The sequence below is a fragment of the Misgurnus anguillicaudatus genome, chromosome 15 (assembly GCF_027580225.2).
Source record: "Misgurnus anguillicaudatus chromosome 15, ASM2758022v2, whole genome shotgun sequence".
NCBI classification, from domain to species: Eukaryota; Metazoa; Chordata; class Actinopteri; order Cypriniformes; family Cobitidae; genus Misgurnus; species Misgurnus anguillicaudatus.
Window position 1 is genome coordinate 18,997,791 of NC_073351.2, and position 13,954 is coordinate 19,011,744.

General features: G+C 37.4%; 1 protein-coding gene across 2 annotated transcripts in view; it reads right to left on the minus strand.

Moving 5' to 3' along the window:
* The window catches only part of tspan18b (tetraspanin 18b), a 48,854-nt gene that overhangs the window by 13,451 nt on the left and 21,449 nt on the right, over positions 1-13,954 (minus strand). Inside the window, exon 2 of one of the 2 annotated variants that reach the window (XM_073853537.1) lies at positions 11,621-11,694. In XM_073853537.1, the coding sequence (XP_073709638.1) occupies positions 11,621-11,623 (3 nt within the window). In that variant the 5' untranslated portion in view covers positions 11,624-11,694. Of the gene's footprint in view, positions 1-11,620; positions 11,699-13,954 lie in introns of both variants that reach the window. The other variant, XM_073853536.1, reaches the window with a different exon arrangement.

Genomic DNA, 13,954 nt, shown 5'->3' on the forward strand with positions numbered 1-13,954 from the left:
TGTCAGTATCTCCAGCAGTGGCAGCTCTTGAATGCTCATCCGAGGGGTGCAAATTCAAATTAAGTGTTCGGAGTGTCATGTGTGTTGCTTGTGTTTTTAAAATATGTGTTCTGCGCGTCGAGTGATCCTATGTGCATCACATGTTTTGTCAAAATAAGTGCCTGCTGCACACGCGTCAAAACCGTTTATGATAAAAGAGACGCTCACATTCACAAAATACACGCAAGACACTCCCTTAACAGTAAACTCTGATTACACATGAGATTGCGAGTATCTGGCAAACCCGAGCATCTCTTTTATCATAAACCCTTTAGACGTGTTTGCAGCAGGCACTTATTTTGACAAGACAAGCGATGCACATAGGATCACTTGACGCGCAGAATACATACTTTGAAATTACGAACCACACACATGATGGGCTACATACATGTTGTGACAAACTTTGCATTAAGGGCCCTCAAAAAAAAGAAGTCAGCGACGCCACTGATCTCCAAAAAGCTGTTGTTGACCCTTAAACTTTGACATGGCCTTACTCAGTCAATATTAAAGATATTAAGGCAGATATCAAAGGTATTCTTTTCACATAATGTCTTTACATTATGTTTGGATGATTTTATGTAAAACACAGTAAATAAAAAGACTGCTGTGTTGTCACAGGTAGCACCTGCTTTAAAGGAATATTTCATTTTCTTAAAAGAAAAATCCAGATAATTTACTCACCACCATGTCATCCAAAATATTGATGTCTTTCTTTGTTCAGTCGAGAAGAAATTATGTTTTTTGAGGTAAACATTGCAGGATTTTTCTCATTTTAATGGACTTTAATAGACACCAACAATTAACACTTAACTCAACACGTAACAGTTTTTTTCAACTGAGTTTCAAAGGACTATAAACAATCTCAAACGAGGCATAAGGGTCTTATCTAGCAAAACGATTGTCATTTTTGACAAGAAAAAGAACAAATATACACTTTTAAAGCACAACTTCTCGTCTAGATCCGGTCGTGATGCGATACGTCATGACGTCAAGAGGTCACAGAAGACGAACGCGAAACTCCGCCCCAGTGTTTACAAGTGTGTTTAAAGAGGACCGTATACGTTGTTGTATGTCAACTGATACTAATTAATGTCTTTGTGTCAGTTTATTGTTTACAATGTTCTGCAAATGTGCGTTTTATATATGTAACACGTGACCTTCCTACGTTACTACGCATTTACGTTAGGTTGCGCTGGACCGGATCTAGACGAGAAGTTGTGCTTTAAAAGTGTATATTTGCAATTTTTATTTTCAAAAATTACAATCTTTTTGCTAGATAAGACCCTTATGCCTCGTTTGGGATCGTTTATAGTCCTTTGAAACTCTGTTGAAAAAAACTGTTACGTGTTAAGTGTTATTGTTGGTGTCTATTAAAGTCCATTAAAAATCCTGCAATGTTTTCCTCAAAAAACATAATTTCTTCTCGACTGAACAAAGAAAGACATCAACATTTTCGATGACATGGTGGTGAGTAAATTCAGTGCCGGTCCTAGATGCTGGGGGGCCCTAAGCAAAGCTTTGTGAGGGGCCCTCTGTCAGTGCATTCAGACCCTGATAGCATAGCACACAAACATCTCGGAGACGTCTATTTGATGTCTGCGTTTACATCTGCAAGATGTCTTATTTAAATTGTTTTCTCATCTGCAATACGTCTGTGAGACGTCTCCTAAAAGATGTCATATAGACATATTGAAGATGTCTGCAAGACGTTTTTGATTTAGAATGTATGTAAAGCAGCTCTTTTCCTTTATAAGATGTTTTTACACACCAGATGTATTCCAGATCTCCAGATCTTTACCAGACATCTTACAGACGTACCTGTGCTATCTGGGTAAAACCCAGTCAATGTTGCTGTTAGTTAGTTATTAACTAACCACATAGTGTATTATCTTATAGCTGTATAATATTCCCATATGCACATTACTTTGAAACCCTGACTGATAAACTTGCTGATTATAATATGAAACATGTATTTGCTGATAAGTTGTTTTGATTTAAAATGTGTTGTGAGAAGCACTAAAAAATTAACCTGATCTAAATGAATGTAATGAATCAAATTAAATTACATATAAATACATACTGTTAATACACAGGGGTTAAATTGGGATTTGTTATGTGGGGGGGGGGGGCTCTGTGGGGAGGGGTACTTCGAGGGGTAACATGTTTAATAATGATGACAGCAAAGCCACTGGTGTGTTTCAATGACATTCTGGACCTCTGATAGGATTTGATCAGTTTCAGCTTTAAAAGAGCATTTCACCCGTAGAAACATTAATCTTTATTGAAAGTGTTATATTTGTAGTCGAAATGTAACATACATTTACAATTTGGTGCCTATTTTACAGAGAAAAGGGGTGTTTGTAGTCTCATTCCCTCAACAAAGACATTGCACTTCCTTCTTTCAATGACGCAAAATGATGATTTTTACATCATTGAAAGAAGGATGTGCAACACTGAAATCTGTATTTCTCCTGTCTCAGCGGCAACTGAGGAAATGATGCACGACCATTCAAAAACATGACTGGAGTTCTAACTATACAAATCTTAATGCATATGGGTGAAGTGTCCCTTTAAAGCTGTCACAGATGTTGACCCCAAATATTTTAAAAATAGTGTCTGATTTTAAATATTGCAAATCTATGAGTTTGACACCCTATATCCATTTGTTGCACATGTCATTATGCACAACTGATCAAACTTTAAAGGAAGTTAAAAGAATCAAGCTCCTTGAATAATTCTAGGCATAAGATGCCCAAAAAGACTAAATTAACAAGAAAAGGTACAACACACAGTACTGTATCAGCAACATGTCTTATAAATTAGCCATAGAGATTCCCTATGTTGGTCAGCAGCTACAATCATATAGTTAGGTTTGATTTGTGTAATCAAAATACATTATTTTATTATCTATACAATGAGTTATATCCAGTGTTATCCAGTTAACATACTGTAATTAAACGAGTGACATATACTTTAATCCTTTACAAATTTCAAGTCTTCTATTAAGTTTTCTCGACGTGGGCACCATTCTTACCTCTCTCTCTCTCTCTCTCTCTCTCTCTCTCTCTCTCTCTCTCTCTCTCTCTCTCTCTCTCTCTCTCTCTCATTGTGACCCCAAATTATCCTGCACGAGAGCGCGTTCTTGAAGTTCAAAGGAAAAAGCGCGTGTTTTCGCGGCAATTGCGTCACCCAATTCGCGTCATTTGAATCGCCCCATGCTAGGACGCGTGTCTTTACATTGACTTAATCTGCTTGCGCAAATCCTTTATCTTTTTCCCTTGCTTCACGTTTTTTTCCCTTTATTCTGCTCCAGACGGATAGCTTTGTCTTTGTTTTAAATCAATGGTGGGCATATAATATGCGCATCGTTACCAAATCACTCTTCTGCTTCATGCACGCGGCCGTTTCTAGATTTGAAGGCTGCAACCTCCGGATCATGTCGCATATGCGCGCTGCATACGTCATCAAGCCTGATTTATTTAAGTTAAATAAGCATTTCATTTGCAAGTCATAAGCATAATATAACAATTAACCATTAACTAAGAATAATAGTCAACATTATAATTGTTAATATTCTAAAATACGTTTTTATGACGCATATGCAGCCTACAAATGTGACCTCTGAAGGCTGCAGCCTTCGGATTGAGAAACTGCCTGCATGTTGTCCGAGTACATATCAGTGATTTAAGAAATCATTAAGTATTTTTAAAAACCCGCACAAATTCGGAAGTTTGCAAATTATTTAAATTATAGCGTCTTGTTTTCATTAAACATAATAATAATTTTTCTTTGATATAATGGTTTTAAATAATTCTGAGATCAAGGGGGCCCTCTAGTGGTGCGGGGCCCTATGCAAATTGCGTACTTTGCGTATAGGAAAGACCGGCACTGAGTAAATTATCTGGATTTTTCTTTTAAGAAAATTGAATATTCCTTTAACTTCACTAAAGCTTTTATCTCTCAGCTCAGCATAAGCTATTTTAACAATATATGTGTAACCAACATCCTACCATAAGTAAAAAATTGATATTTTAGCTTGATCTACCCAGCAGGCATATAGTGTCCCTTAATGAACCTCCAATTAGAGCAGAATAACTCACCTGCTTTGATGTCTGCAAAAGCTAAGCAGTTAAAGCACGTTCACAGACAGGGCAGCTACCTCTCGTGTATCAGGAAACTGTCTAATGAACGCCATATGCAGCTCCATAATTCATTAAAACGGCCGTACATAATGAGCCTAGAGCTTTTAGTGGTTCATCAATGATCATTCGAATGAAAAAGTGACTTACTTGTGTAAGTATAGGAACCATTGGATTTCTTGGCCTTTGAGTGAGAATTTAAATGTTGGATGGGACACAAAAGACCTGCAGTGCTAAAGCTCATTCAACAGGCCAGCTGACACACAAAAACAATGATCTCATTTAGAGAATGTCTCCAATGAAATCAAACATGACTTACTCGATGCATGCTTATATGACAGTATTAGTATTCAAGTGCACTAGTGGTCGTAATAAGATATTGAATATATCAAAGTAATTCACTTTCTTAAATGATCTCGGATAAGAAATAGAGTTCATTAAAGAGATCACTGTTCAGATGCAGGTGCTGTTTTCAAATGAATAAAGCCACTTAATCTTTGTCAGCAGATTGATGAATGCATGGCGTTCACTGATCAAAAAAAAAAAATACGGATTTGGGAAATGGTCAGTGTTGGCAGAGAGAAGAATTTGCCAACCAGCAACTTATTGTATGAATCATGATTGGCAAGCTGTTAAATCTAATCCATTTACATGAACACTAAATGTTGTTAATAGGAAAAATGCATGACCATACATGAATACTAAGTGAGATGAATTTAGTTTACAGGCTTCTGCAATGCGTATACTGTTAAACTATTTGCTCTTCTGTCTGGTGAACTTATCAATCCCATGTGGAAAAAGATCAATAGCTAACCTAGATCAATAAGACATTCATTGGCTGAAACATCTCCTTTTGTCTCGCATGCGTCTTTGTGCTTCTCAACACAATGTGGCTTTGTTATCCCACAGTGAATGTGATCACATCAACAGTAGTTTAATAGTACAACAGGGACTTCCCAAGGCACTGTACTTTCCCTTTATATCCAATTAAACTTTCACTTAATTTGCTTGTACTTTTATTGGCTATTTAGCTAACACTCTCTTACCATTGCATGTAATTAAATAAAGGTAACATTTAGAGAATCTGGCCAGTGATGTTTATTACAATAATTTTTGTTGTGTTCATACGGTTGTAAGCCTTTACCTCAAGAGAAGATGCATGATAAAACAAAAAATCCCGCGCTGCATAAGAATCCGATATGCTGGCCAAGGAATGTCCAACAACTATACATTCTAGTAATTTAGGGGATGTTCCCAGCAACTTTAAACCGCAAAACCCCAAACAAAAAGAACTGAAATTTTCCGCAGCCATGGTTCTTTGGACTGATATGCAGACTAAAGCCTGATTTTTACTTCTGCGTCTGACCTACATCGTACCCTTTATGCCGTGCCCTCTACGGAATATATATATATATATATTTGTAATGAGAACATTCATTTAGCAAAGAAAATGCTAGATTTGTAAAGTATTACATTACCTAGTACAGTTTAAAGTCATAAAACACAGGTATTATGCTTTTAAACCGTGCTTCCTTACATTTCTTCGACTACCGGATCAACATCACCAGTTTTGGGGCAGTTGCTACTCTCATTTATAGACATTTGTGTGTCACATAAAACGACGGAAATGGCAGAATTATTGGGTGCACAAGGACCACGTGAGGTCCGGCTATGCTCCACCTGTGACCGTGGGTTCACACTAGACACATGTGCTTGAACATTTTGAGTTTACTCGCTTCATTCGCACGTAAAATTCTAGTCATCAAGACATTCACACGGAAATTCGGGACATGGGAGGGGCTTCTGCGACTCCGCTCACTTCCTATAATCACGTCACTACTAGGGCAAGTTCCTGATTAGTTAACAAATTATTCAACCCGCGCGTTTGCCGCGGCAATGCTCAATTCGCGCCATTCGCGTGAACTAGACGTGCGAATGAGGGGGAATCGCGTCTACCGTGCCGCGCTAAACGCCTAATTCGCGTCGCGAGACCTCCAGACGTGCATCAACGCATCTTTACATTGACCTAACGTTGAAATCACTCAAGCTTGACGCCTCTACCGGGGCTGGTCTAAACGCAGCATGAAACTGTCCACATTTTGCAGCTTTCTGTATTTCTCACACACACACAACTGCCACGTCCTGCCTGAAAGGGTTCATTAAATATGTATTTAATAATAATTAATCATGCGGGTCGGATTGGACACCTTTGTGGGCTGTGTTTGGCCGTATGTTTACATGTTTTGACCCTGCTCTACGCCATAGGCTACGCATCAAATTTCATCTATTCTTCATTTATGCGGCGTTGTCCGCATTGACATGCAGACCACTAGTAGGCAGTATCGATGTGCATGCTACTAGTGTCACCCACAGCATCAAGGCAAAAGAAGGTGGAGAAGTATCAGCAGTAATTATGGTAAATAGCTACTTCTGTTACAGCATGAGATTTTAAACATCACTGTTGGGTACGTGACTTTGCGTACACTCGACACAGAAGTATAAGTGGTGGTTCACATTTCGCGATCGCCGGTTGGTTCTTAACACATGACCTGGGGTGCGCTTGAGGCATTCTGAAAAGTTGAAATGTTAATAACTTGATGCGGTGTGGACGCGCCTGGAAAAAAACGAGCGTGTTGCACCGCGAGCTCGTCACGACCGCATCGCTTCCATTATGAGCGCACGCCTACATTTGAAATAACGAACTTGAGCGCACAAAAGACGCGAAATGTAAATTGCCCCTAAATTGGGGTTGAAGAGATAACTAGCTTCCGGTATCAGCCAAGGCACATTCATGGAGCTTCTTCTTCTTTGTTTAATGGCAGATAGCACCAACATAAAGGTGCATTATCGTCACGTACCGTGTTGTCGTGGCTTCTATACTCTCTGATGAGAGTAGCGTTAGGTGGCAATAATGCACCTTAACGTTGGTGCTACCCGCCATTAAACAAAGAAAATTTTGAGAATCCGCCTTAGCCGATAACAAAAGCTATATGATAATTTTCATTTTTCGTTGGAATATCACTTTAAGTGTGTTTATTAGCACAAGAAAATGAAGCAAAGAGAGGCATTCAGACTAACAGTAATATGCCGCAAAGCAAAAGTGTGCAGATGGCTCTTCGCTGTCTGACACAACTGGATACAACATTTAATTGTGAATGCCTAAGCACCAAACCTTCAGTGATTTCATCATTGTTAGCGTGAACAGCTTTAGCAATTTAGTGCTGGTTGACTTGTTTCCTACAAACATTAACAGTGACACTGACATGACGCATAGAGCAAGGCTGTCATTAATGGTGTTAAGGGAGAGACATATGTGGATAGTTTGTCCACAAATACCGTGTTAGGAAAACGTCAATACAAAGTGATCAGGAATGTCTAAGTTAGGTTTGTTTTCCTACAGAGCCCATATCTCCTTCCCTCCTTCTTGCCTCATGCCAAACATCACACAGACATAAAGTTCAAACACTCCACACCCCCATACTTTTACTGAGCTCTGAAGATACTTCTTACATCTTAGACACGGTTGATCTTGGATGCAGGAAAAATTTATAGTTTTGCCAAGAAGTAAAATCTGTAAAATACATAAATATGGGAGCACAAAGCAGTTTTTTACTTTGCGGCTATTTCAGCCAGTTAAAGTCACTGGTAAGGGATTTTAGGAGATACGCTGAGATGATTTTCAGTGCTAAGAACCAGAATATTTCCATGATGGGTTCCAGTTAGGAAGTCTAGAACAGAGGGACACATGGGTGGATAGTCCATTGTTTTTAAATGCTGTCTGGCATACTCACTTAACACTAGTTTCTGTCAGAGCAAACACACGGTCTTTCACAGATGGAGCACAGCTTGGACTAGTATTTGTCTAATGACTAATCACTCACAGGCCTGTCAACATGCCATCTGGATGAGATGCTCGGTTGTTCAGCATTATATCCCCTTTTTGATGTTACATGTTGCCGCAGACCCTCAACTGCATAGGTACGGTTATGACAGTAATAAGTATACATGCCAGACAGTATTTGACAGTGATGTAATTATTAGTAAATCCTGGGAAATTTAGCATTGGTATGCATTATGGTTTGGGGAATTGGGATGTACAAGTATTCGATTGAGAGGATTATTTCCTCCAGGCAAGATTAGATTTCTGAAGCATTTGTGCCATAATAAACATATTAACTTAAATCATGTGCCTTTCCAGTCACAAAGACCTCACAGAAAAGACTATAATAAATGAAGTGCATTTTTCTAAAAACCTTATGTTAAAAAGTACACATGTGCTATATACACTCGTTAAAATAATGTTTTTTTCAACCATATAACCTTTGCACAAAACGTTTTTACAGACCATAATAAATGGTTTTCTTAGGAACAGTGACTAAAAGGTTTTTTGGGAAACCAAAAATTATTCCATGGCATAACTGCAAAGAACCTTTTAGCACCTTTATTTTTAAGACCGTATAAAGGGTTTCCTTAGTACACCCATAATATAACAAGATCAAAGGACTGCATGGTTTTCATTCAATGTGCTGATGTGTGTAGTTTATTTCTTTGTTCAAATGCTTTCACCCAACCAACTTAATATGCAGAGACAGCTATGGGGTTATTTACTTATTAATAAAAATGTATAATTGATGCATATGTAATTTTGCCCAAAAGTGAAAATATACTGCATTATTGAGCATCACAACACGGTAATATCAGGGGTACAAACTCATCAGGGGTGACAAAGACACCTTATATCACAGTTTATATATAAATTATTATTTGTATTTTTATTTAAACATTTTTATTAATTATTTATTTATTGTAAATCTTATTAATTTTAGGATTTAAATTTTTTTTATCAAAGTTGAAACTGTTAACATTAGTTAATGCACCATAAACTAATATGAATAACTGTACTGACATGAACAAGAATTCATAAATTCTGAAAAACTATATAGTTCATTGTTTGTTCATGTTTGATAATGCATTTGTAATGCTAATTACAAATATTGCTAATGTGAACAAATACAACCACATTGTAAAGTGTTACAAAAATGTGCATTTCATATTATTCAGTACGTAAACCAGCGCACCTTTACTTGTTGCTTAGTGACAGTTATTCAGACATAAAAGCCAGAAATGCTGCACAATTCGACTATATCTAACAATATGTTTACATGCACAAAGTTTTGCCAATCCGATTGCAGGTTACGACAGTACAGTTTACTTGCACCCTAAACATTGTTATCTGATTAAAATGTTTGTTTACATGTAGATTTAATCCGAAAACGTCTGTGTAAGCACAGGGTTGCCAGATTCGCATATCAAAACCAGCCCAAAATCATTCCTATGACTATTCACAGCCCAAATACCAATAACTAATGAACGAAACCCTTTTATCTTTAACCTGCAGAAAAAAATCAACTATCAACTCGCTGAAACAGTTTAAAAGTAGAACAAATCTGAGATCTGCAAAAAAGCAGCTGACTTGGCAATGCAGCGCACATCATCGCTCATCATGTTCACACTCTGGATAAATGTACAAAGTCAAAGTTGAGTTGGAGAAAGTTGTTCTTAAGAATTTTTGAGATATAGTCAAAGAAAACACACTTTTCGAAAGGCGCAACGGTATTTTATTTCTTTATGTAATATTATGAAAGACATGAACGCTGAAAAATGTACAGTGTGTGACCCCATTATCTTAATAATGTGTGTTGCCATTGCCTTGCTTTTGCATGTTTCTGTGACTTGAATCATGTTGTACATAAATAACAGGGTAAATATAAGAGGTGAACTTCACAATTCTTCCACGCATGTGCACAAGGTATTTTTTGCATCCGATTAAGAAAATACTACGAATTGAGTATGCGCGCTCAATCTCCACAGACTGTTTAAAGGTGCAGTGTGTAAATTTTAGCGGCATCTAGTGGTGAGGTTGTGAATTGCAACCAATGGCTCAGTTCACTGATCACCCCTTGCTTTTGAAACGCATAGAGAAGCTACGGTAGCCGCCACCGGACAAACATGTTGACAACTTAGTTAGGGGCTTCTGTAGAAACATGGCGTCACAATAGCGACTTCCATGTAAGGGGACCCTCGGTATGTAGATAAACACGTCTCATTCAAAGGTAATAAAAACATAACGGTTCATTATAAAAAGGTCTTTATATACCCCTGACAATATAGTTTATATATTATTTAGCATTTCTGTCAAGAGATTATTTTAAAAATTACACACTGCACCTTTAAACTTCGGCAGAAAATAAGGTGACTATAAATTGTAAAACATAACCAGCCAGACTGATTTGACATCGTTACCACAATAGATGGACATAATTATTTCATGGATTTTATTATTTCATTTACTGTGACCCTGTCGCAAAGATGTTTATTATGGACACTTTGCATCTAATGCAACCACAAAAGGCATATAGGGCATTAATAAAAGTCAAACCAATATAAGATTTTGCTTATGTGGCATTTGAGGGTCGAATTTAAGGACGATGCATTTCTGTCAGCAAGACCTTTAACTTCAAGTGCACATATGACTACTGCTGATGTGTGTGTTGAATTTTAATGCACTGACTTTTAATGCAAATCAGTTTCACAAAGACCGGCAGCTCACAGCCATGACAGAGAGAAATAATAGATGCTGCCTCGATATAAGACAAACACCTCCCGCTGTTGACAGTGTCACAATGGCTTTGTGCACAGACAGCCCTAAGCCAGTCAAACAAGGCTGTCAACAACTCGATTCAAGTGCATTGCCATTCAGTTCATTTAACTGCATTTCTTTTTTAATTAAAATGTGTAAATATTGTGCAAGAAGCTATGAAACTGTAGAGAAGCAAAAATAAAATTCAGGGACTGAATTAATGTGGTACTGATAAATCCATAAACCCTTTTAATATGTATAGTTTAATCCCTGTCCCCTGACCTCGCCAAATCCTATTTAACAGGTAAAATGCACGGGATATTGATTGTGCCCATTACAGCTTTGAAAGCACAAAGAAAGATTTAATACATTGGAGGCAATGTTATAACAATAGTTCACTTAAAAATCTCTTCAAATATCACTCCAAACCCATAACATTTACATTTATGACTTTGGCAGATGCTTTTCCCAAAGGGACTTACATTGCATTCAAGATATACATTTTTTATCAGCATGTGTTTCCTGGGAATCAAACTCACAATCATTGCCCTGCTAGCACAACACCAAATGAGGAAAAAATCAAGAGATATTGAAGCTATCAACACAAAAACTACACAAAGCTTGATAGCCTTGCTGCTTGATAAAGCTTGTTTTTTTAAACAGCACACAGATTCTTGCTCCACAAAAGAAAAAACAGCTACATATTTGCAACGACATGAGGCAAATAATGGCATAATTTTCATTTTTGGCTGAACAATTCTCTACAGTAGCTCTGTATATGTAAATAAGCAGAAACACCTACCATGAGTTCTTTTATGCAGTTCAGGATTGAGGTCAAAGGATGCTGTTTCTCAGCTCTCTCTCCTCTTGTTCCTATTAACTGTGAAAAGAAACACAACCAGAGGTCACGGCACATATTTAAAGTCACCAAACCAACACCTGAGCACATTCATATGCATACGAGCAGTATGAAGCATGTTCGACAGAAAAAAGCAGCACTCCTCCACACTGCCGACTCGGAGGAAAGCTTGGCACAGGGCGGGTAGTAAATACAACTGTTGGAGTTTGATGAGATTGAAGATTCATTATTAATGACACTCCCTGTGGTGCACAGCTCTGAAACAGCATGAGCGTGAATTTTTCACTTTGTCGCTCGGGTACAAATAATGAAATAGGACAGAATGAGCGTCCCACTAGGTTTAATCAAAGTAAACCCAAGACTAAAGCAAGTACAGTATTAACTGGCGCCGTTACTTATCAGCTGAGTTAAGTTAATTGCTCTTTTTTGTTAGACGGCAACCTGTTATGTTCTCTGCTACTTATCTTGGTTAGTGTCAGAGATCATGAATAATTTATCACCTCCAGCATTCCTGTCTAATTACCTGCCGTGAGAAGAGCCGATCACCAACTGTGTACAGCTAACAAGCTTTAACTTTGCCTGCTCATAGCGTTTGGCCACAAGTTTCTCCCGGTTACCACAAGCTAGTAGCCAATTAATTTGTAATGACCTGTAGCCACAAACACATCTCTGCAGCATTGTTCAAATGGCAACAGAATGCTCTGGAAAGTCCTTCCTTAAAGCTGTATGTTTTATTTGGTTAAAAATAAACAAAGATCAGCTGTTGAGCAAGTACATAAAAATCTGTGTTCAAAATCGGTCTCCCTTTTCTTACTTTGATTCGCAACATTAGCTTTAAGGTCCCGTTCTTTCTGTGTTTTTGAAGCTTTGATTGTGTTTCCAGTGCCCAATATAACATGTGTTCATGTTTCACGTGTAAAAACGTGGTATTTTTCACACAATTTACTTATCTGTATAGTGCTGTTTTCACTGTCCTCAAAACCAGCTGATGTCTTTCTTGTTCTATGAAGTCCTTTCTTCAGAAATACGTAACGAGTTCTGATTGTGTAGTTTGTTTAGTGTGTTTTGATTTGATAGCAGCTTAGCTTGCCGTTAGCTTAGCTTGCCGTTAGCTTAGCTGGTGACTGACGTATTCCTGTGGGCGGAGTTTAGTCGAAAAATTGTTTTTCTGACGTCATTAAAGCATGAAGTAGAGGGGTGTAGTCCAAACTGGACGTTCGCTGTTGGCTTTGAAAGGCAAATTCTGTTAAAGAAAATATGTCGCCTGGCAGTGAACTTTGATCTTTATCATTTCACAGGTATTATTTATACTATTATAGCAACATTACACACTAACTAGGGTTTAAAAAATGGGATCAGAAAGAACGTGACCTTTAATAATGATTTATAATTTGAGCTGACAGATCTCTTGAAACTTCAATCTCGCATAAAGGTATGGAAAGTGACCTGCAATCTCAAACAGAAAAGGCAATAGAGCGGCAAAAATTATGTTTTATCTTTAAAACAAGGGATGCATTTAAAATCGACTAATTTCATTCTGTTCAGTAGGTGAAAATCAGTATATGTAACAAGTAGTGTCCAGAAATTTAGTATGCAATAAACAGCAGACAAAAAAATACCCTGATGGTCAACTACTTCCAGTAAGACATTTCAGTTTGGGTAAGATGGACACTATTTTATATCATAATGCAATCAATAAAAACAGGTCCCAGAATGGATAAATCTGAACATGAAACCCTTGTGGTTTTGTGTGTATCCATATATTTTGTGATACAATGATGTCATCAACCCACGTCTTTTGACCCTAGTCAGACACCGCTACGCCATATAACAGTAACAACAATAACAATGACAGACTATGCTTGAGTTCATGCTGCAGAAGGTAGTGTGCCTATTAGCTTTACTAAAGCAAAATCTTCTGCTCCTTTACTACTACGGTGAGCAACAAACCGAGCTGGGTAGATTACTTATGAATTGTAATCAGTTACCGATTACGAATTACATGACAAAATTTGTAGTCATTGGTAACGTAATCTGACTACCTTTGAATTACATTTAGATTACTTTTGACAAATCTTATTTGATTTCAAATATATAAACAGGAAAAAATATATTAATTTCTTTTTCACCAACAAGAGCCTTAAAAACTCAGTTAATACTTCAGAATACTAACGATTTACTTTGCTATTAGTGTCAACTGATAGTAACACAATGAATAAAACAAAAACAAACTTTATGAATTTAAAACATAATTACTTAATTTTAATAATTACTTAA